General features: G+C 40.0%; 1 protein-coding gene across 1 annotated transcript in view; it reads right to left on the reverse strand.

Annotated features, from left to right (window-relative positions):
- Positions 1–7,932: 7,932 nt before the first annotated feature.
- LOC309558806 (cytochrome P450 2W1-like) overlaps positions 7,933–24,537 on the reverse strand; it is a 50,614-nt gene continuing 34,009 nt past the window's right edge. Inside the window, exons 5-9 of the mRNA XM_082261867.1 lie at positions 22,211–22,384; positions 19,211–19,358; positions 12,890–13,074; positions 9,913–10,054; positions 7,933–8,350 (exon numbers count right to left, since the gene is read on the reverse strand). Of these exons, the coding sequence (XP_082117993.1) occupies positions 8,163–8,350; positions 9,913–10,054; positions 12,890–13,074; positions 19,211–19,358; positions 22,211–22,384 (837 nt within the window). The 3' untranslated portion in view covers positions 7,933–8,162. The remainder of the gene's footprint in view (positions 8,351–9,912; positions 10,055–12,889; positions 13,075–19,210; positions 19,359–22,210; positions 22,385–24,537) is intronic.

Genomic DNA, 24,537 nt, shown 5'->3' on the forward strand with positions numbered 1-24,537 from the left:
TCATCCATGTCTCCAGAGTCCTCCCTTCTTTATTTATTTTTTTTTCCTGCTATGTACTCGTACTCCTCTACCCTCCTAGATGACCTTTTTACTTTCATCCCCCCCCCCTCAAACTCCCTCAGTTTTGGCTCAAGTTTCTTACCCCCCCCCCCCCCCTTCATTAACTCCTTTCCTCCTTCTGAAAATCCTATTCCCATTACCTCAGTGTTATGGGTTTTCAGGAAGAGCTAGGCATATGCTCTAATTCGTATTCATTTACTATATTTTCTTTTTTTTCGGCTAGTACCCATCACCAATACATGTTCTATATCCAACTCACAAGATTTTATTCTAATTCTTATCTTATCTTCAAGTTATGCGATTACTTATTCCTTGTTTGCTTACTTACCAATACACTATTTTGTGTTGTATTGTTCTTCAAAATCCAATAAAGCTTATTTTAAAAAAAAGAAAAAGGTTTTTCTTTAATTTTTTTGAGCCGTGTATCTCTTTGTACCTTTCTGTCCTTGATGCAGTCAGTATAGGTCAAGTAAGCCTCACTGTGTGTCTGGTCCTTGGCTATTACCCCTACAAAACATCACTACAAAGCTTCTTGCTAGTCCAAGGTTTCCTGACTCATAAAGGAAAATTAAGCGTTCTGATAATGATTTAATTTAGTCTACATCTAAATGTAAAATCTTTCCCATCCAGGATGCAATACCTGGACGAGGAAGGCTGGAAGACAAGGGAAGGATTGTACAATTTGGACCCTGAGATCAGAATCTGTGGATGCCACTACAGGAGAAGTGCAGGAGTTACAGAGGATTGTTCTGCTGAGTGACCCAGAGTCCATCTAGTGGTGTTGGTGGAAGAATTACCCTTTGAGGGGATGAACCCATGCTATTCATTATTACATAGTTACATAGTTAGTGAGGTTGAAAAAAGACATCAGTCTATCCAGTTCAACCTATGATGTGTGTGTGTGTGTCTACTGTTAACCACACATTGTATACCCCTATATGTTGTGGTCTTTAAGGTGCCCATCTAATATTTTTTTGAAACTATCAATGCTCCCTGCTGATACGACTGTTTGCGGAAGAGAATTCCACATCCTTACTGCTCTTACAGTGAAGAACCCCCTGCGTATTTTAAGGTTAAACCGCCTTTCCTCTAGTTTTAGTGAGTGGCCACGCGTCTTATTGTATTTCCTTTCTCTGAATAGGTTTTTCCATATGCTAGGGTTTCCAGTACAATATTTGTACATTGATATCATATCCCCCCTCAATCGTCTCTTCTCCAGAGAGAATGAGTTCAGTGCTTGTAGTCTTTCCTCATAGCTGATGTCCTTAATCATCTGGTAAGAGGCATTACTTGCTTATTCCTCTCACAGTGTGAATAAGAGCACAGAATCACTTCCACAACACAGGAGATTACTCGTGGGGGAGTTTAATTGAACCTTTACCTTATCTGTCTGGTAAGGAGAGGGCCTGAGAGGAGGTGGGATTCACATATATGTTATATGGACTTATGGACATTCACCATTTTATTTGGAACCACTATTTTTTCACTATTGATTTGAGGATTTGTTGCTTATACACCTTGGACATTTGTGGACTTTATGTTTGGTTTATTGATATTGTGTATGGTTGTTCCAGTCACATTTGAATCACATCACCTTAGCACATTTTTGTGTTCATATACACGAAAGTCACTTATATATTGATTTAGCGCACCAGATCATAATTTTTTACACTTTATTCCAAATCGGGTATTTGGATCTTTGGTAGCAGCTTTAATTTTCAATCAGCGCACCCTTCACATATTATTTAAATTAACAAATAGCTCTTCATACCTATTTTGGTGAAAATCAAAAATGAACAGTCAGTATCACTACTACAAAATCAGGAGTCCCCCTTATAATTGGTCCTGCCCTCCTCTCCAACTCTGCCATCTTTAAAAATTTGTTAATGCTCCTGATGATGCGCGTGATGCAAAATGGCCGTAGAGCTACTGAGACATGCCTGAGGTCTAGCCGCCACTCTAACATCTAGTGTAGTGGCTTCTGATGGAAGTTGACTGCTACTTTTCTGCTTCTCTTGTCTTTTTTGGACCTCGTTACATTGTTTTTACATTGGTTGGTCAGTGTCATTTATAGATATTTTTGTTATTTTTGTATTTTAATTAAAAAGGAATAGCAGCGTTCCTCTGCTTACACCCTCGGATTTTTTCTGTGTCAGAGTTCGTGGTCTGTGTTTCTGGTCTTTAAAACCCGACCAAAGCCACATCCTTTACATATTTAGGACATTCATTGCCTGTACCGAAGCTTTTTATTGGTATTTAAAAAAAAAGCATTTCCCCAATGGGATTCATTATGAGGATTTCTTCTTCCTTTTCCATCCACATTTACGCTCACTGAGCCATCTGGGATATGAGAGGAAGGAGCAGAGGGAAGGATGGAGCAAGGTGCCATTGATACCATTAAGTGAAAAGCAAAAATATTGCGCTAACCATAAAAAAGCTGCTACACCAAACAACTGACAAGAAAATTGTGAATAACAAAATGTGGAAAAAAGTGCAGCACTAATAAATACTAGCAATATAAACGTGTATATACAGTGCATTGCGAAAGTATTCGGCCCCCTTAAACTTTTCGACCTTTTTCCACATTTCAGGCTTCAAACTTAAAGATATAAAACAAGTGGGACACAATCATGAAGTGGAACGAAATTTTTTGGATATTTCAAACTTTGTTAACAAATAAAAAACTGAAAAATTGGGCGTGCAAAATTATTCAGCCCCTTTTCTTTCAGTGCAGCAAACTCTCTCCAGAAGTTCAGTGAGGATCTCTGAATGATCCAATGTTGACCTAAATGACTAATGATGATAAATAGAATCCACCTGTGTGTAATCAAGTCTCCGTATAAATGCACCTGCACTGTGATAGTCTCAGAGGTCCGTTTAAAGCGCAGAGAGCATCATGAAGAACAAGGAAAACACCAGGCAGGTCCGAGATACTGTTGTGGAAAAGTTTAAAGCCGGATTTGGATACAAAAAGATTTCCCAAGCCATAAACATCCCAAGGAGCACTGTGCAAGCGAGAATATTGAAATGGAAGGAGTATCAGACCACTGCAAATCTACGAAGACCTGGCCGTCCCTCTAAACTTTCAGCTCATACATGGAGAAGACTGATCAGAGATGCAGCCAAGAGACCCATTATCACTCTGGATGAACTGCAGAGATCTACAGCTAAGGTGGGAGACTCTGTCCATAGGACAACAATCAGTCGTATACTGCACAAATCTGGCCTTTATGGAAGAGTGGCAAGAAGAAAGCCATTTCTTAAAGATATCCATAAAAGGTGTTGTTTAAAGTTTGCCACAAGCCACCTGGGAGACACACCAAACATGTGGAAGAAGGTGCTCTGGTCAGATGAAACCAAAATCAAACTTTTTGGCAACAATGCAAAATGTTATGTTTGGCGTAAAAGCAACACAGCTCATCACCCTGAACACACCATCCCCACTGTCAAACATGGTGATGGCAGCATCATGGTTTGGGCCTGTTTTTCTTCAGCAGAGACAGGGAAGATGGTTAAAATTGATGGGAAGATGGATGGAGCCAAATACAGGACCATTCTGTAAGAAAACCTGACGGAGTCTGCAAAAGACCTGAGACTGGGACGGAGATTTGTCTTCCAAGAAGACAATGATCCAAAACATAAAGCAAAATCTACAATGGAATGGTTCACAAATAAACATATCCAGGTGTTAGAATGGCCAGGCCAAAGTCCAGACCTGAATCCAATTGAGAATCTGTGGAAAGAACTGAAAACTGCTGTTCACAAACGCTCTCCATCCAACCTCACTGAGCTTGAGCTGTTTTGCAAGGAGGAATGGGCAAAAATGTCAGTCTCTCGATATGCAAAACTGATAGAGACATACCCCAAGCGACTTACAGCTGTAATCGCAGCAAAAGGTGGCGCTACAAAGTATTAACTGAATGGGGCTGAATAATTTTGCACGCCCAATTTTTCAGTTTTTTTATTTGTAAAAAAAGTTTGAAATATCCAATAAATTTCATTCCACTTCATGATTGTGTCCCACTTGTTGTTGATTCTTCAAAAAAAAAAAAAAAATACAGTTTTATATCATTATGTTTGAAGCCTGAAATGTGGCAAAAGGTCGAAAAGTTCAAGGGGGGCCGAATACTTTCGCAATGCACTGTATATTAACCAAGAAAGGTAAATACAAATAAATTGCAAAATAAATAGAAGCGAACATCAAATCAACAGTCCCACATGTGAAGGTAAAAAAAACAGTCCACAACGGTGATAATTGAAGTGCTCACTGGATCCCAACACCAACAAGATATAGAGATATAATGTGCTCACCAGAACGATAGGACTCAAAATGCCACATAGCATATGACTCAAAACAGCTTGTTGTACAATGGATGGATAATCCGAAGGGATGACTGAGGTCACTGACGTTGAGGTGAAGAGGTGATAGCAGATATGAACTATCACACCAGAGAGGCTCTCACCCCGTCAAATGGCCAGAAATGAACCAAAAAACAAGGGAGCACAAAATAGTGTAACACTGCTAAAATTTTTATTAAATAAAAATCACCAAATTGCACTTACAAACAGATGCATGCCTTTAATTCAGAGTATTCATCTTTAGCAAGCGCTGTGTTGCAGGAGAAGTTACGTTGTTACTTTCCTCCCATTTTTTGTGTTTGTATTTTAAATAAACCTATTTTTGTATTAAATACCACACTATGAGTATCTCCCTTTTGTTTGGATTCATATATGCATTTGATCAATGCTACAACTCTTTATGAGGAGATCCTTGCAGTGGTTGGTTCGTTCTTCAGGACTATTAAAGATCAAGACATCATATGCTATTGCTGTCCTATAATTTAGACAGCATCTAGCTCTGGTGAGTGTGCATTTTATCCATATGGGGGAGGATAATGTTCACGAGTGATTTAAACTGTATCATCTTTGCACTGGGACACCTCATCTGTTTTCACAATTTATTTCAAAATTTGGACTTTTACTGGACTTTTTATTATGTTGCTTAATATTGATCACTGAGCGCTGCAATTGTTTTTAAGGTGCATGTATATTTTGCACTATTTATGCTAGCAGCTTCACATTTTTTAATATTATTATCTTTATCTACATCATATTTATACTTTGAGAGCGCTGACATTTTATTTTATTTAAAAATTTGGTGCATGCACAGATGAGCTGAAGCACTCTTCCCAGCCTTCGGAACACAGTAAACAAGGCAAATTTGTGCACACGCAGAGGATTTCCCATGCATATGAGGACATTCCGAGTTCTGAGACTTGGATTTCCTCAGAAACATATGCGGACACCCCTGTGCGTGTGTGCAGACATCTGTGGGGGTCCTGAAGGTCAAATCTGTGCTTGTGTGGAGTCTGTCAGTGTGCATGCGCTAATAAAATCTGCATCATTCTTGCCTAGGCGAAAATACAGGTAGTGCTTAGCAGCAGCGAAAAAAATGCCAGAAGCACATTTATTTATTCTAATTGTAGGACAGGGAGTGGAACCAGATGCAAATAGGTTTTTTACGGGCGAATGTCCCCTTTTATGTGCAGGCTGATATTCAAAAGACATACATTCTAAACAAAAACAATATATACTGGATATGAAGCATAAAGGGTAGTTCCAGGAAGGAATCACATGCCTGTTCCAATTACAAAGTTAGTAAGGCTACATATAAGTACAGTTCTGTAACTACCAGCGGAGAAAAAATGGTTAGATGAAATCTACAATCTAATTCCAAGATCTAAATTGTACAAGGAGACACTTAGGATTTCAAATTATACCTCAATTCTTATTCAACTATATAAAAATACTGGTATATATCATATAGTAAAAAAGAGCAACTATCCATAAATAATAAAACTGAATGTGCAACGCTAAACATTTTGTACAGTCAAAGCAAGAAATTCATATGCCTGAAAAATAAAAAAAACATCCCAAAAAAAATGCAAGAAATGCTGACCATAACAATCACTCTATAAGTAACAAATGCAAAAAAGTATACTGTATATATACAGTGCCTTAAAAAAGCATTCATATCCCTTGAAATGTTCCACAACCCTCAACATACAGCCAGAGCTACAATGGAATGGTTTAGAATCAAATGATATTCATGTGTAAGAATAATCCAGTCAAAGTTCAGACCTACATTAAATCCAAAAGGGAATCTGTGGAAAGACTCAAAATTGCTGTTCACAGGCACTCTCCATCCAATCTGACAGAGCTTAAGCAATTTTGCAAAGCAAAATGGGCAACAATTTCACTCTCTAGATGTGCAAAGCTGGTAGAGACATCCCCAAAAAGACTTGCAGCTGTATTTGCAGCGAAAGGTGGTTTTACAAAGTATTGACTGAATACAAATGCACGCCACACTTTTCAGATATTTATTTGTAAAAAATTTTGAAAACCATTTATCATTTTCCTTCCACTTCACAATTATGTGCCAGTTTGTGTTGGTCTATCCCATAAAATCCCAATAAAATACATTTTCGTTTTTTTGGTTGTAACATGACAAAATGTGGAAAATGGCAAGGGGTATGAATATTTTTTTAAGGTATTGTTTGTGTGTGTGTGTGTGTGTGTGTGTATATATATATATATATATATATATATATATATATATATATATATATATATATATCCACCGAAGACAGGACAAGCAGCACAATTTGCTTTAAAAAAGAAACTGAGTGGTCAAATAGCGCTAATGAGAACAATCCCCAGGTAGGTGGGATGCAGCGTTGTGCAACAACAATAATGCACACAGTCCAAATGCAATGAAAGAACTTGTATTGAAATTATGCAAAGACAGTTCACAATATACCTGGTTCAAAGACAGCCCAACCGGGAACACTCCTGGGTCCAACAACATGTAGACAGCAGGTTTCAACTGAATTTACAGCGCCTGTTAGGAGGGGCAGAATGCGGCATGGCTGTCTCATGCCCAAGCAGAAGATGTCCAGAGAAGTTGCGAGCCCTACGCTTTCCCTCCTCGTAAGAAACCTTTCCCTGCCGCTAGTTCTGTCCCTACCAGACATGGTATCTGTCCCTACTCTACCCGCTCACAAAATGTGCACCAAGCCTGTGAGCCAGGGCCCTAAATAGGCTCTGCCTGACCTAGGATGACTGCTAGAGTCACATGGGGCGACAGCATACAATTGGATAGCTTCCCCAATAATCCAGGACACCATAGGGGAATCATGTTCCTCTTAATTTCTTCTACAGAAGCAATGCCGCTGCGGATGAGCGCCACCCTAAGTGCAGAAAGTAGACTGCTCCTGCCTACACCTAGGTAGCCAGGTCGATGGATCTGTGTAAATAATCTTCTTTATTCTGTTAATTTTTGTCTTCTGATATACTGGAACATGCACACATGGAACATGATAACGTAAGACAAAAATGAACAAAATAAAGAAAAGTCTTTGCACAAATCCATCCACTGGGCTACCTGGATATTGTTCCTAATAGGTGCTATTTAACCACCAAATCTTTGGGGGTCATTTTCATTTGGTATGCAGTTTGTGTTGCTTGTCCTGTCCTCAGTGGAGATGGGGTAGTCTGGGTGATAATCTTATATTTTATTTTTTGCACAGAAGACCATTGACTATTAGCACCTGAGTTGTTCACTGTTTTAACACAAGTTATCATCATTTTGCAATACACTGGGACTGCATGTAGACTGCTATATATATACTGTATGCCTATTTGTGCACTTGTCATATATAGAGTGACAATCATAGTGACTGTTATGGTCACCAATTCTTGCACTTTATTTTGGATGTTTTTTATTTTTTATTGTTTATGTACAGTATATGAATTTGATTTTAAGAATTGTTTGGCACTGAACATTCAGTTTTCTTCTATATAGTATATAGTCTGACTATGTTATAAATCGCATAATTCCCAACATCTGACCTAAGCATTTATAATAAATCCCATGCTGAAAACTTGACATGAAGTAGAGAAACAGATTGTGAAAAGCAAAGTGCTCCACTGTAGGAGAACTTTGCTTCTATAAGGAGCCCATGAGACCACTGAGCTGCTTATCCTCTTGAAAATTCACTTGCAAACTGCATATGTTGTCATTACTTTAAATGTGTAATTGTCTATGTTCTGGGTGTAGCAACAACATAGTAGCTCTTAGGTCTCATAATGAAGAAAGAATCTGCCGTGAGGTTCAAGTCTTCCTTTTTCACCCCTGGTGGAGGAGTGAATGTAAACTTCTGTAACATTCCTGTGATGAAAATAAAAAGTTCCATCCTGGCCAGACTCTCCCCAGCACACACCCTGCGTCCTGTGTGTAAAAGATAAAAAAAATAGTTATTAGGGTAAAGTTAGGCTTAAAGTGGACGCTCAAATTTCTTGCAATTCCCAGCCCATGTGTGGTTAGTACAGGATTTATACATCTTGCTGTTGTGTTTGGACTGAGGCAAGTAGTGCCCTCCAAAACACAAATAAGTATTTCTTACTTTGGTGGTCAACGGGAAGAATGCTTCTTAGAGTAGTAGTCAGTGGGAAGATTTGTCACTCTAAAAGATATCTAAAACCATCATTGATAATAGCGGTGGAGAAGCCCTAGAGCTGAGAAAGGCTGCTCTATACACATGAGTTGTAGGTGTCAACTCTACCTCAATGTCTTCTAGATTCCCATCTCAGTGGTATAAAAAATGCCCTTAGCCTTTGGAGGCACTGCTTTATACTGTCATTGGACACAGTGGACCTCTGTAACCAGTAGGGGAGGTCTGGAACGCTCCCCCCTGCGGAATCAAGTAGAAGATCAGGGTAGTCAGCAAGCAGAGTCTGTAAGTAGCCCAAGAAAAAAAAAAAGCAATCTGAAGTGCAAAGCAGCCAGATGAAATGGAAACAAACACCTTTGATCAGATGAAAGCTGAATATACTGACCCCACTTTTGCCTGTTCATTGGCATCAGGTATGGAGCTTGCAGGCAGCATGGCTATGCCACAGACCAGTCTTGGTCTCCCAAATACAGCAGGAAAAAAAAGGCAACTGTGTATGATGCTGGTACCCATCCTGTGGCCCAGGGACTACATGCAGCCCTTTAACACTTTTTGTGCGGCCCCTTGGGGCCCCCGAAGACACTAATTTGTGCTTCCTATTGCCCTGTTATAGCAGTGATCACTAGCTATTTCATGTAATGTGTATCAAGTCTATGACTATCTCTTGAATAACTTTATGTTCCCTGTCCTATGTCAGCAGTCTTTGACCATCTCTTGTATCATGTCAATAGGCTCTGATCATCTCTAGTATCATGCTCTTAGTCTTGGACCATCTCCTGTATGCTGCCCACACTCTCTAACCATCTTCTGTATGATGACATCAGTCTCTGATCATCTCTTGTATCATTCCTACAGTCTCTGACCATCTATGGTATCATGTCCACAGTCTCCAACCATGTTGTGTAACATGCCTGCAGTCTTTTGCCATCTTTAGTGTCACGCCTGAAGTTTCTGATCATCTTTTGCATCATTTCCGCAGTCCTCAACAATCTCCTGTGACATTTTCATAATTGTTGACTATATCCTGTTGGATGTCTGCTGTCTCTGAAACAAAATATTCACTTAAATTTATGTGCAACCCTATGGTGCTGTTGGAAACTACACTTGAGGCCACTCATGTCAAGAAAGTTGACCACCAGTGTTCTATGACTTGCACCCAATGTGAATCTGAGGGGGGGATCATTACACATAGGCAGTGTACCCCTATAAATTTCCCATAAATCATTAGTGCATTGGAAACCTCTATTGTGTACTTATTTGCTGTGCACAATAAACTGTTAGTGGGTTCTGATAAATCTCTAACAATCAAAGTCATAGAGCCAGTATTTTATTTGCTCACCTTTGGAGAATGCAAAGAATTCATCTCTCTTCAAAAACTTCCCATTAGCATCAAGGAAATGATTGGGGTTAAATCCCCTGGGGCTCTCCCATTTAGTCTCATCATATAAAATTGATGTGAAAAGAGGTATCACTGTAGTTCCCTAATAAATAATAATGAATACGATTAAATATCAACTGACCATTAATTCTAATTTCAGAGGCAACAATGTCCCACTATTACCAACGTTTTATCACAATGGTTTCCTCAAGCCCCTGAGGAAGTCATTGTGACAAAAAATGTGTCGGGGGGGGAGGGGTCCTTGTGATGTCACTACACACATGAATGCACCCAGGTGGATGTTAATGGAAAAAACAATTTCAGAGAATCACATTTTTTTAAAGCAATTGTAAAGTCTCATTTTTTTTCCTTTAACCACTTCCAGACCGCCCTCTGCAGATATACTGCGGCAGGCAGCCCCTCCTGCGCGAATCGACATAGGGCTACGTCGGTCGTACGCCTGCAGCTAGAGGGTGAGCGCGTGCCGCTGGCAGTGCGCTCCAGCCCCAACTCGGCAGCGGGGACTCCGATGCACGGGGCAGGCAGCTCCAATTGCCTCCTGACACCCGTGATTTTTCCCCTCTGAAAGAGAAGAATGGTCAGTTGTTGTAAACACAGCTGACCGTTCTTCTCTCTGGAATGATCACAGAGTACCTGTGTTCCTTCTATATAGGATCACAGGTCTTTATGGTCATTCCATAAGACTCGCCCCATACAGTTAGAATCACTACCCTAGGCTCACATTTAATCCCTTGATCACCCACAATGATAACCCCTTCCCTGCCAGTGTCATTATTACAGTAACAGTGCATATTTTTAGCACTGATTACTGTAGTAATGTCACTGCTCCCCCCAAAAGTGTCACAAATGTCAGTTAGGGGTCCGATCTGTCTGCCGCAATGTCGCAGTCCCGCTAAAAATCACAGATCGCAGCCATTACTAGTAAGACAAACAAAAATGACATAAATCTTTCCTGTAGTTAGTAGACACGATAACTTTTGTGCGAACCAATCAAAATACGCTTATTGCAATTCTTTTTACCAAAAATATGTAGCAGAAAACAAATTGGCCTAAAATGTTAAAAAAAATTTAATTTTTTTTTGGGGGGGGGGGGGGAATGTTATATAGAAGAAAGTGAAAAGTATTGTTTTTTTTCATAATTGTTGCCCACACTTCACACGTACCCGGAAGTGACGTGTGACATGTGGGCGGAGTCTGAACGTCACACGTCACTTCTGGGTACGAAGTTGAGGGCCGTGGAATGCGGAAGCTTCCCGGCGCGAGCTAATCTGATCCTGATCAGCTAAACGAGTGAGTCTACATCGTTTTTTCTACGCTACTGCCTTGAATTTTTACAAATCATGGGGTTTTATTTCTGTCGGAGCCTTTAGAGCAAGATCATCAGGTCTCGGCCCTTCAGAAGTGGAGCTTTAACCCCAGGACTGTTAAAGTCTATTGGACCACACACAGGTCGTATTGCAAGTGCGCCACCTAGTGGTTCGTTTGGAAGCGCACACTCATCTTTCTTTATTTCATTTTTCTGGTGTTCACTTTTTATTTGCTAAAAAGCTGAGGTTCTGGTTATCGCTGACCCAGTTTTGGATACTCATAAGTTGACAAAGACACCGTTTATCACCACCAAGGTTTTTTCACTCATTTCTGGGAGGACATATCACTATCCTTTCAGGATTTGTTTTGAGTTTTTTTCACATATATGCACTTTTTCTCTTATTGGTTTTAATCTGCACCTTTTAATAAAATATATTCATAACATTTTCTGTTATTACCTATGGCATTTTTTATTTAACCCACAATATCACACTTGTATATATCATTTGGGTGGCATTGTGAAATACACTTACCCTTTGCGGTATTTCCTATTTGCACCACTTTTTTGATTCATGAGTCACATGTATAGGTAGCGCCTGTATCAACCTTCACGCACTATCACTTTATTCTCACCCTTGCACCCCAAGGGTTGGTTGGTGGCAGCTCACACCTATTTTTATGGTATATAATAGCCTCTATTTTCAGTAACTTCATAGCGCTGGTCACTTTTCTTCGTTATGTTTTTAGTCTTATGACTAACATGTCATTTTAGTTTTAGTTGTATTTTAGTCATCTGAATTGTTTTAGTTTTAGTCGTATTTTAATCGACTAAAATAGTGTTAATTTAGTCAACAAAATTAACACTGCTAAACACGCATTAACGCCAATGTAAAACGCTTCTAAAAGCGGGTTTTTACAGCCACTTTTTCCTGGCGTTAGTACTGGCTTTGCAGCTCCTTTTTTAAAATGCCCTGTGTGCATGAGGCCTAATGCAAACAACTTGTTAGGACATTTTTAAAATATAGTGAATTGTTAATGAGAGCTTAAAGCATAACCCCAGTAAAAAATAACAAGATAAAAATAAATAGCCCATTAAAAGTTGATAAAGCAAAACAAGGTTTTTCTGCAATATTCATCCTCAACCCAGAAATTTCCTCTGCAGTAATTTTTCATTCAACTAGATGTCTTCAGTCTGATGGATAGCATCATTCAACCCACTTCTTCTGAGCCCAGAAACCCACCCCAGTCTGTGACTGGACAGTGACATGCTTGAACTGATTGGTTCCTTGTGCTGCTTCTTACTCTCACATTTCAGGCGTGCCATACAGGGACTGCAAGAGGGTGACACCAGGTACTTATTTTAACAAAAATTAATTTTATGATGTTATGATGTATTAACGATTGTACAGCTGCAATAATATGTTTTTTTTTGTTTTTTTTTTTTTTTGTTATATCTGCCTAGAATTCAGCTTTAATCTCTTACTTCTTTAAGAGATAGAAAAAACAAAGCTTTCAGATGTGCCCAATGGGGGGACCTATGCAGCTGCTTGGGAACCTCTGCTCTAAAGTTCTCTATTCCCTCTACTCAACAAAAGACTTAAATTCTTACCTTAGGTATAGTGTAGCCCCTGAAGCTGATATCTGTGGGTGTAGCATGTGGTAGGAATTGGAGGATGTTACCAAAACGTTGAACTTCATGTATAACTGCGAGGCAGTAAGGCAGCACCTTGTGGTCTTCCCACCTTGGAGGGCGTTCCAACCCAATCACATCTTCAATCTCATCCTGAAATTTTTCTTAAGAAACAAAGCATTGTGTTTATTTTCACCCTCTTTTATTATTCACCTTTGGATTATCTCTTTTTTTACCCTTTTTTTGTTTCTTTTCCTTAAGATTTTTTATTTAATTGTCCCACTTTTATTTATTCAGTTTTTTTCATTGGGATTTATAACAATGCCCTCTTATATTTGTCGTTCACACGCTGTTCATTACATTTTTTTTCAACTGCAGCTTTAATTTTGATTGCTGCTAGCCAGTTGGCACCTGTTTTTCATCCTTCATCACTATTCTCTCAATGCGGCTAATGATGCATAAAAGCTCCTACCCAATGACTAAGCCTCAGTGGGTGGGGCGAAATGCATCAGGGTGTGTGTTTGGTGGAGACATGATGGCTGAGGTTGTTCCTTATTGTTTGTTTACCTGGGCTGGTTGGGAGAAGCGGCAATCCTTTACTCTTTACATTGTGATTTTGTTTGTTAGATAATAAAGAAAAGCTTTTATCATTTTAAAAGATCTCTTTACTACAGTAATAATTGTTATGCATAATATAGCTCAGCTGGTGGCCCTTTAATTCAGAGCTGCACAGCTGGAAGCTTGTCTGTTCATGCCATGCCTTCAATTGACAGATTGCAAAAGAAAGGAGAGGAGGAACACAACTTGCACATGTCAGCGCTTTGGGAAACATCGCCGTCTCATTGAGAGGGGATGTGATCTCCATAGCGTCCCACGACACTTTTCAGAAATTCATGGTAAATCTACTGAGGGTCTTAAAATCTGGGTCATTGAATCTATCTCCAAAGAATTGCCAGAAGGAGAACGCTTTTCAAAATTGTGCATGCGAGAAACTTTTTGGATTTATACTCTGGATGCTCTTTCTCCTCGAGGGTTAAATGAAGAGCTTGATGTACATACCATTTTATAATACCATTTTATAATACAGTTTATAATATATATTTTTTAACATCATAAGCTGAGTCCCTTTTATGTCCATATATTCATATTTTTATATATTTATATATTCAGATTGTCTTATACATAACCTCATACTGTGCTTTTTATTAGATCCTAATACAGTATATTTTTAACTATGTGACTATGGCTCACATATATATATATCTTTTTATTCTTCTATCTTCAGCAAATTTTATTCCATTTAATGGTCTTAGTTTTTAAATATAATCTTCCACACTAATGCTTCCATGATCATTCGTTTGTTCTTCCTTTTTTTCCACTTTTTTTTTTCCATTGTTATATATATTGTATCCATTTTACATATTGTCGGTTGTTTTTACACAATTATAGTGAGCCCCATGAGCCCTGGTGAGCCCGGGTCTTTTCTTTTATACATAACCTTTTATTTGATTACAATACATTTTTTATGATCAATTACTGTTTAGCCCCCATACACACGGATCTGTGTATGGTCAATTGAGTATATTCTACACATGTGTTTCTAATATTCTCCAAGTTTAAAGTTGTTATAATGATACATTGTAGTGCTAGATAGGACTGCCCCGGTCTCATGAAGTTTTTAGCCAACCGTGTTTGCTTCCTTCCTGGGCTGTATCCAATTGTCATTAATCATGCACCATACATAAACTTTGGAATACACACGGCTCCATAGCACCTGAAGAAAGAGCGCGCGAGGCCGTACGTGACCTGGCGCATGCTCAGAAACGCTCCGTGCATGCCGTGCATATCTCACATACTCCACATTCTCTGGTGACGGGGCCGTTTCCATCCACCATCCGGACATCGCAGCCGCTGTTCCAGATGACTGACTGCTGACCACTGACCGCTGCAGGAGGTAGCCGGCTCCCTTCTCTCCTGTGACCAGCGATCTAGCCACAGATGGCTGTATGCGAATGGATGACACCCCCCAGAGGATCGTCCCACGATAGTGAAGTGATACAGCCCTATTGTCTTGGCGTCTAGTGAGTTGTTACTACTTTTGCCTTGTTATCAATAAAGACTGTCTGCACTTAGAGCGCTTTTCTTTTTCTTTTTCTTTTTTATGCACAGAAGGTAGGGAGCCCATGCTTCAGACCAGGCAGCTGTAATGTGTGGAGAGCTCAAGAGAGAGAGGAAGGAAGAGCTGTAGAACAAAGCTTGAAATGTTGCTGGATTCTGTGTGCATAGCAGGGAAGCAATAGAGTCACAAGGTGGTGTGTTGTTCTGTGTTATAAGCAGAGGAAAGAACCCCGGAGGACCTGACAAAGATGTGGATTCTCCATTGAGGGTGAAAGAAAGTGACTAATCCAGAGGATCCTTGTGAGCATGAGTCAAAGAGTACATTGAAGGGCTGGGCACTGCCCCAGGGGACAGGTTCCAATGCAAAAAAAAAAATAAAAAATTAAGTTGAGATGGAACCCAATGCTGCAAATCATGCCTTGTGGACTCTGAAGAGGAATTTAAACATTTAGACCCCATAGTGTTAAAACTTCAAATGAGAAATCATTGAGTTACTCAAGACAATTCAAGAGGCACTGCAGGCATCTAAGTTTCAGAAATCCAGTAATCAACACAGGTTCTGGACAACAATGTAACCTAACTTGAAAGGCCTGGTTCTGGTACAGGATGAGCTTGGAAAGACAGAAAAATGCCATAACTCTGGGGAACTGGGCACTACCAAGCCCAATGCCTAAAACTCATGCTCACTCTGAACCTGACAAAGGAAGAATGCCAAGCAGTACTGGATCTGATAAATGAAAAGCAGGTGAAGAAGTTAACTGGGTATCCAACTCAATCAGCTTGCTCCAACTAGAATGAGGGCTGAGCCTTTAAGTAGAGCCTCTCATGATCTCCAAAAGAGAGAAATAAAAACACCTCCCTCAGCATCAGGTTTCGTAGGGGTGCAGGCTCAGTCAACTGGATCTGTGACCACAGCTGCTTCTAAAAAGCTGGTAGGCCCCTCTCCAATGGTGCCTGTTTAAGAAGAAGGCTTCTACCATAAGGCTTTTTTCGGCTCAAGGGCACATGTGACTCTGCTATAATGGGACTTTTATGACATACATGCAGGGTAAATGCCCCACCAGACTGGAAGAACCAACTCCAGGTTCAGATCTTGGAACGATGAAAGTTATTCTCCAAGAAACTGGGAGAAAGTTCTCAATGAATCCTATTGGGAGATCTAAACGACCTGAGAGAGCAACAAACAGAATTAAAGAGAACTGAAATAATGAGAGAATCCAGGCGCTCCTACGCTTCTACCATGGTGGTGGTCTAGAAGATGAATTGCTCCAACAGAATGTGCATCGGTTACTGTACTCTAAATCAAAGAACCACCCCAGACCACCCCACAAATAAAAGATGCACTCCATTGTCCATCAGGGGTCAAATGGTTCACCATGCTTAATCTGAAGAGTGGACACCACCAGATCCCTATGCTTCATAAAGACAGAGAGAAGACCTTCTTCATATGATATGACCATATGCTTCATATGAAATATTTTGGGACATTCAAGGCTGAAGCTCCAGAGTTTGTGCCACAGCTTTGAGGAGAAAAAAGGCAGGAAGTGACATCTGTTGACTGAAGTCTAAAAGCGAGTCCTTCAACTAGGAAACACTTGAGCCTAGAAAGCACAGTCAAGCAGAAGATACATCCTCTCCCTGATGTGCAAGTACATCTAATCACTGTAGTGCTGCATGCCCAATTCCAGACACACCATGGTGGCACATTCCTTTGCCCACACCATTTGTCAGTGCTTGTTTTATAGTTATATGTTAATTATGTTTATTAAACTACTGTTAAAACTATAGCTTCTTGGGGGGACCAAAGACTTTTAGTTGCGGGAGTTTGCAGTCCAACTGGAGCCCTGTCTTAACAATAGTTTGTTCATGTTTTTTTTTTTTTTGAACAATTGGAGTTTGTTCGTGTTTTTAACATCATGTTAACCCTTTTTCTGTAACTGTTTAGGCATATTTTCATTTTGCAAGGCTTGTTCTGGCCCTAATAAATCACTTTGCATTCTTACTAAAGTGTCAAGCTCTGTTCAAGGCAGGTCATCACTGGGGACAGAAGAAGGACCCATCTATGCAGCAGCTCCCTGTGGACCTAGAGCTGTAATAAGAACCTCATGGACTTGTCTGAAGTACCCTCCTGGGGTATGTGTACCAGAGGTTTAGAAGCAGACAAAAGGTCTTTGAAATGTATAACTATCTTGCTAAAACATTTGGGCAGTATGATGTAAAGACTGGACATGAGCAGGAAATGTAAAAAATTTTGTTGCTATAATTTATATATACTATGCCTTTAACATTTAAATATTTTTAAGTACAAGCACAACTCAGCAACTTCACAGAGCTTTTCATTCATTGAGTGTGGGCTGCCAATACTAAAATTGTTGTTTACATATTGAGTTTCCACAATTAGGATAATTTAGTAATTGTTAAACTAGATGCTCATTTTTGGCCTGTAACATGTTGTAGTCTAGTCAGGGCTGCTGAGAGAAATTGCGGGGCCCTATACAGACTACCTGACAGAGCCCCCCCCCCCAAGAAAATATTAAAGCTATATTTTTATAAGCATACAATAAAATTATTATTAGCAGATACAAAACCACATAACTTACAGAATTTCCGCTAAATCTAAAAGATGAAACTTAGCTGATAAATAAATCTGTGTGTGTGTGAATGAGGTCTTGGGGCTCATGCACATGGGTGTTGTGGTCTGTACAGTGTGAATCAGTGGTTCATTTATATGGCTTGAGCCACCTGGAGCTGTACAAAAACAGCTGAAGGTCCTAATTTGACAGGCATGGGGGTGTAGGTGTACAGCCGGAACACAGACAGTGTGCATTTGGGGACAACTCACCTGCAAACCTGTTAAATTAGGGCCTGCGGCTGTGTTCATCCCCATAGAATGGCTCCAGCCCAAACCCCTCCTTTACACAGCCAGAGTACATCTGGGAATGAGCCCTTAATTATATTTTTATAACCTAGAAAACAGATCTCTCCAGCGGTGTGCTGTCACTACGAAGAGGGACTCCATCTTCGTCTGGTCTTCTCTCTGGTTTCTTGGGCTCCAGTCGTTTAGCCAAACTGCGATGATGTAACTCACACGCATGCACGCGGGTGTCATGGTCACCGCACAGCACTCTCAATGGATGGTATGCTGTCCATTGAGAGCGCAGTGCACATGCACCGGTGCTATCAGGAGATATTCACTGTACCTATATGTAAGCCCTATTATAGGCTTACCTATAGATACAAGATAAAAATGGAGTTTACTTTTGCCAGATCAGTTAGTAAATGGATAAATAGAAGGAGTTAATACATGCATGCAGAGGGAACTGACAGTGTAGGGGAGAAGAAACAAAGCTGCATAGGCCAGGAAGCAGTCTGGGGGAAAGGAGTGGGAAGCCGAGTTACATAAAGCACACTAAACTGCACTGGGACAAGATAACAGGAAGCTATGGAACTGATGTAACCGTAAATTCTTCACCCCATGGGAATGCAGCTGATCAGCTGTGACTGTGTCAGGAAAAGAAAGCAATGGGAGAGAGAGATGAAAAAAATATACAGGCTGGGACAGGTAGTATAGGAAGAACTGCAGGGAGAGAAACAAAGTTACAGAGATAACAAACTCAGGAGCAGTGCTAACATTAGAGCCAGGGTTGGGAGTAGGGGCCCGGACAGGGAGGGGGATTAGTAAAGGACAACTGCCTCTTTCTCAGCGGATAAAAGCTGGCAGCAGGGAGAGGGGGAGAGATCTGGTTTCAGCTGCTGGAGGAATATTTCTGTAAATGTCGTTCATCGCTAATCCCCCTCCCTGTGTTGGCCCCCCTATTTGCTCGGGCCCCCTACAAGAGACAGGTGGTCCTCCATATCCGTGGCCCTGAGTCTAGTGCTTCAGTTTCTGTAGCTGGGTTAGGCAGGCAGAGGGACACTACATCAGCTAGTAGAAAAAACAGGGGCTGCAAGGCTTGGATTCTGTGAGTGGATGGAAGGGGCAATATGTGAGTAAATATGAGTTTAAGAATGGTCATAAGTGTCCCTTACTGAAACAGAGATTTTTTTCATCAAAGATTTCTTGGATACCATGCTTTTTAGATTAGTTTGATTCCATCTAGTCCTGAGGAATACTGAGGAAATAGTGCATTCCGTATTGTGGCATAATTCTTTTTTAATAAATAGTCAGGTAAAAATCCTTACTTTGAATATGAGGGTATTTCATCATGAGCAGGATGGCCCACTGTATCGTAGTTGAAGTTGTCTCCGTACCACCAAGCATGAGATCAAATGTGGAAGCCAACAGGTTCTTCTCTGTAAATAACTTTTCTTTCTCCTCCAATGCCTTTTCCTTTTTGAGCCAATATTAACATCAATTAACATTTTTTGTTAAGCATTTGTTATCCCTTTAATAAACATTTTATACGTTTTTATATAATTTAATGTTATCCCTTGTGAACAGATTTAGCAGGTCGTACACTCATTCTGTGCAACCTTCCTCTCTCACCTACAAGGCAAGTAGAGTCACAATATAAACATGAATATTATCTTTTTTTGAATGTTCAAGGGTATGCATGGGTATAATTGGTTTGCATATTATATATAGTAACCCCTTTGTTTTCACAAAGGAAATACATGGAAAATGGCATTCTAGGATACCAGGTTTCAGCAAATTCACTAAGTGGGACAGACTGCCTAACCAGGCCAGAATTAAAATCAGAGGCACTATATAGACAGCTCTTGAACACATCTTAAATGCCAAAAAAAGTTGGGTGGAGTCTGGTGACATTGTTGAGCATACTGTGCAGTCAGTCCACTCTAGCAGCAGCTTGCAATACAATTTTATATTACTTTTTGGATAAGTAAACCTAAATACACTACTGAAACTTTATTTTATCCTCTTTGAAAAAATGCTGGATTTTACCTTTGACCTGTCTTCAGGCTGCTACATACATATTTATGACCTTTTTATCATCAAGATTTCCATAGTGCTTTGTGATAACGAATCTCCAACATAAAACATATTTATAAAGCTGCAGATATAGCATTCTCCTAACTTTCATTGCAGGTAAATCTTTCTGGTGCACATATTAAATTGATAGTTTGGAAAATGTCACCTTCCCTGTTTCATAAATGTTTTCTATTTTTTTTTTTTATTATTTATTACCTAAGCATATAAAACAAGGAATACAAATATATGTATTCGGATTTGCTAGCAAAATAACACCCCATCTGTCCTGAAAAAACAATGAATTATATGTTCTTGTAGCCTACAAATCCTAATAGATATAAAGACATCAGCAAAATGGAGCTTAAAACTCTCTGGGACTAAAGGAAAAATTAAAGAGAAATAGGCCTGGGGACTCAAATGGTTAATAATGTAATGCAGGGAGCAAGGGAGATGAACAGAGGGCAGTAACCCATAGCAGCTATTCAGATTTCACTTATAGGCCAACTAAAAATGGTCATTAAAGGGTATTGAACCATGTACATTGCTTTGCTTCACTTATTAAATCTGTCAGTGTTCTTAAAGCTGAACTTCACTCTATTGGGAACATTTTTTTTCTTTCAGGGAGCCAGTACCTATTTCCGACAGGTACCCGCTCCCGTTTCTGCTCTGCTCTCTTTGGAAGTTCGCCCCCTTCCTCACCTGCAACCTTCTGGGACACGTCACATGTGCCAGGAGACTGCCAGGAGACTGCTGGACAATTGTGAAAGCACAGCACATCTTGTGCATGTGCAGCAGTGGGAAGCCAGCTGTGAAACACTAGAGAGTCACAGCCTGCTTCCCACAAGCAAAATGTAGGCATTGGGGATCCACAGACGGGTGAGGAACTGGCCCAGGTGATGCTAGATCTCTGGGCTGGTAAGTATCTTTTTAGTAAAAGTGAGCATCTACAGTACTTAACCTTAACATTTTTTTTTACTGATCGGGGTCAAGAGCTAATCACAGCGGCCCTTTACTATGTGATCAGCTGTGTCAAAAACTTGTTGGTTTTTGGCATTCTTACTTTCAAAAGTTTTTAGTAAAAGATTTTTCATTGAAATAACAATCAGTACAATTACAGAACCAGATGCGACAAAAAGGGTCTGGCCAATAAAACAGAAGTCAAAGACAAACATCAGAATTTCTGTCCCCATCTCTAAGTATCGAAGACAAAAAAGTACAAAGTATATAATAGCAGGCCCAAAAAACCTGTAGGGTTTTTTGCATGCTTTTCCTCACACGCTGTCACAGCATGAGGAGAGTGTATCATTTACACTGATATTCAGGGCACCGATCATCAGTGCCCTGATTATGAGTGCAGCCCCTTAAGTACTGCCTATCAGTGCCCATTAGTGCTGCACATCAGTGCCCATCAGTGCTTTACATCAGTGCCCATCAGTGCTGCATACCAGTGCCTCCTCATCAGTGCTGCCTATCAGTGTCCACCAATTGCCGCATCTCATTGTAGCCTCATCAGTTAATCCTCATCAGTGCCCATCAGTGCCCATCAGTGCAGCATATCAGTGCCCATCAGTGTAGCCTCATTAGCACACATCAGTGACGTAGAAATATTACTTATTTGCAAAATGTTATAACAGAAACTGTGAAAAAATATTTTTTTTTCAAAATTTTCAGTCTTTTCTTGTTTATTTAGCAAAATATAAAAAATAAAACCCAGCGGTGATTAAATGCCGCCAAAAAAATAAATAAATAATAAATAAATTAAAATAAATTAAAATAATAAAAATACCCAGTACCGGCAGTACCCTTAAAAATCTTTTACCTGTATTTCCTTCTGAAAACAGCAGAACACTTTGTGTTCTATAGCCCTATATCTGCTGTGTGAGTGGCACAGCTGCCTGTGACTTTTGATGAAATTTGGTACGATTTAGTGATGTCACCACTGTGCCACTCACTGTTCTCCTTGCTGGAGAGGAAACTGTAACTGAGAACCTGTGAACAACCTTTTTCATGCTTCTGCTTCATATACTCTGTGAATCTCAGCTTTTTTCACCTCTTCTGCTGCTTCTTGCTAAAGTCCCTCATCAATCATCAGGCCACCAGTCATTAGAAGAGCAACAGCTACACAGATGCAGAGAGGCTTCAGGCAATACTGATCACTAGACCTTTGCCTTTTTTTTGTACACAGTTTCCACAGCTTAGGTTTCATTTTAAGAGAAACAAACCATTCTGTATTTGTAATTGATGATGCTTACCCTTTCTTGCTTTTGTAGGAATGCTTCACTGTAAGTCCTGAAAACGTCTTCACATTTAGACTCTTGTGCTTGTTTAAAAAGCACAAGCAAAATTTCATTAAGTTCATCAATTCTCTTTAAAACAAGGCCAGGAGTTTTCAAGAAGTGTTTTAGTATTGGAAACACATTGTAGTACTGCAGATAAATGAATACAGCAATTAATATAAAAAATGCACTTGGTAGCTGCAATGTTTTCACCAATGTTTACACTGTATAAGCAAAGCGGGTTTGTGTGTATGGCAGCCTTCTTTAGATGCAGTAGCAGAACAATATATTTAGTTTTAAGCAAATTCATATAGATCTGACATTGTTCATAGCTTTTAACAGTAATTTGTTCATAGCTTTTAACAGTCATTTTTCAATAAGTGAGGCAAACTTCCCTGCAGCTCAAATGTTAGGGAACTGGCAAGACTTCTGGCAAGCTCCAAAATAATTGCCACGGTCTGCAGAAGTGTAAAATCAGCCAATGTATGGTAGGATGAGGTACAATATAAATTACTAGATACATTGAATGGTTGATGAGCTTTGCTAGTCTTCTAACTAGCAATTAAACATACAGTCCAGGTGATTTCCCACCAATCTGCAGCTTATTCTTGTCCTATATATATATATATAGTGTCTTGAAACCGGTGTAATACTTCCATCTCTTTGTTTTTAAGCAAAATTAGCCCCTTCCTTTTTGTTTAACTGCTTGTCAGTGCAGCCACCAACCAGAAAAATTGTGTTTTGGATGCTGCACTATGAACTGTGGACAAGGTTTAATATGTTCCTAGATCTTAAAAGTGACGTAGGACTACATCGGCAAACTTTGCGGTAGTATACCGGGATGATGCCTCTAGCTAGAGGCACCATCCCAGAACCGTGGTTTACAGACGACGGTCGGCTTTCCGTCAGTAACGACCGATGCGGCTCGGGAGCCGCTCGATCGTTACTCGGGTGAGCGGGAGGGGACGTCCCCCCTCCCTCCCGTCGCCTTCCGTGACTTTGCTCGGGGCTCCCACCGGCACGTCCGCTGGCTGGATGGGGTCCCGATCAAAGCCGGAAACGGCTTTGATCGGGTCTTCGATGAAGTAACCCTGAGGCGGCGTCCATGACGTCACTTCTGGGTTACTGTGCTGCAAAAGGTGGCAAATTTAAAAAACGGCTGTATGCAAAAATGCCATTTTCGGCGTTTTGCATACATGGAAGTGTAGTGGAGGGGTCTAGGGTCTTTTAGACCCTCGATGCCTCCATAAAGAGTACCTGTCACTGCATATTGGTGTCACAAGGGATGTTTACATTGCTTGTGACAGCAATAAAAGTGATCAGATTTTTTTTTTTTTAAAAAAAACCTGTAATAAAGTAAAAAAAAAAAATAAATAAATAGGAAAAAAATAAATAAATTTTAGCTGCCCCGTCACCGTTAGCTCGCGCACAAAAAAAACGTATACAGAAGTCGAGCCGCAAATGAAATCGCTGTTCAAACCACACATGTGAGGTATCGCCGCGATCGCCAGAGCGTGGGCAATAATTAAAAAAAAAGAGCTACACTCTAACTCTAAACTGGTAACCGTTAAAAAAATTTAAAGCGTCGCCTATTGAGATCTCTATTGACCGTAGTTTGTTGCCATCCCACGGGGGGGAGGCGCAATTTTAAACCATAACATGTTGGGTATCTATTTACTCGGTGTGACATCATCTTTCACAATATATATATATAAAAAAATGGGCTAACTTTACTGTTTAGTATTTTTTAAATGCAGTGAAATGTGATTTTTTAAAATTTTTCCCAAAAAATGGCGTTTTAAAGACCGCTGCGCAAATACCGCGTGACAAAAAATATTGCAATGACCGGCATTTTATTCTCCAGAGTCTTTGCTAAAAAAAATATATATATATAATGTTTGGGGGTTCTAAGTAGTTTTCTAGGAAAAAATACTGGTTTTAACTTGTAAACAAAAAGTGTCCGAAATAGGGCTGGGGCTTAAGTGGTTAACCCAAGAACTGAAAAGTAATATAATGCGTCTTTTTTCCCAGGCCTTTCTCCTGTTGATCCTGCCAGTAAAATTTTTCATGTCCTTTGCTGTTTGCTCCTGGGTTGGTCTACAAATTACCCCCCCCCCCCCTTTCTGGATCTACATAAGAGTCAAGTGTTCTGTAATTTACAGAGGTAACCTATGTGTGGGTGAGAAGACTCCTTGCGATTTCAGTGCAGCACAGGCACAGTGTACAGGCATTTATGGGTTAGTTGGACCTCTCACCAGAGTAACAGGTATTTTTTTTTTGCACTTATTGAAAATATATAATCC

This window comes from Pelophylax lessonae, assembly GCF_965119305.1.
Source record: "Pelophylax lessonae genome assembly, chromosome: 6".
Classification (NCBI taxonomy): Eukaryota; Metazoa; Chordata; class Amphibia; order Anura; family Ranidae; genus Pelophylax; species Pelophylax lessonae.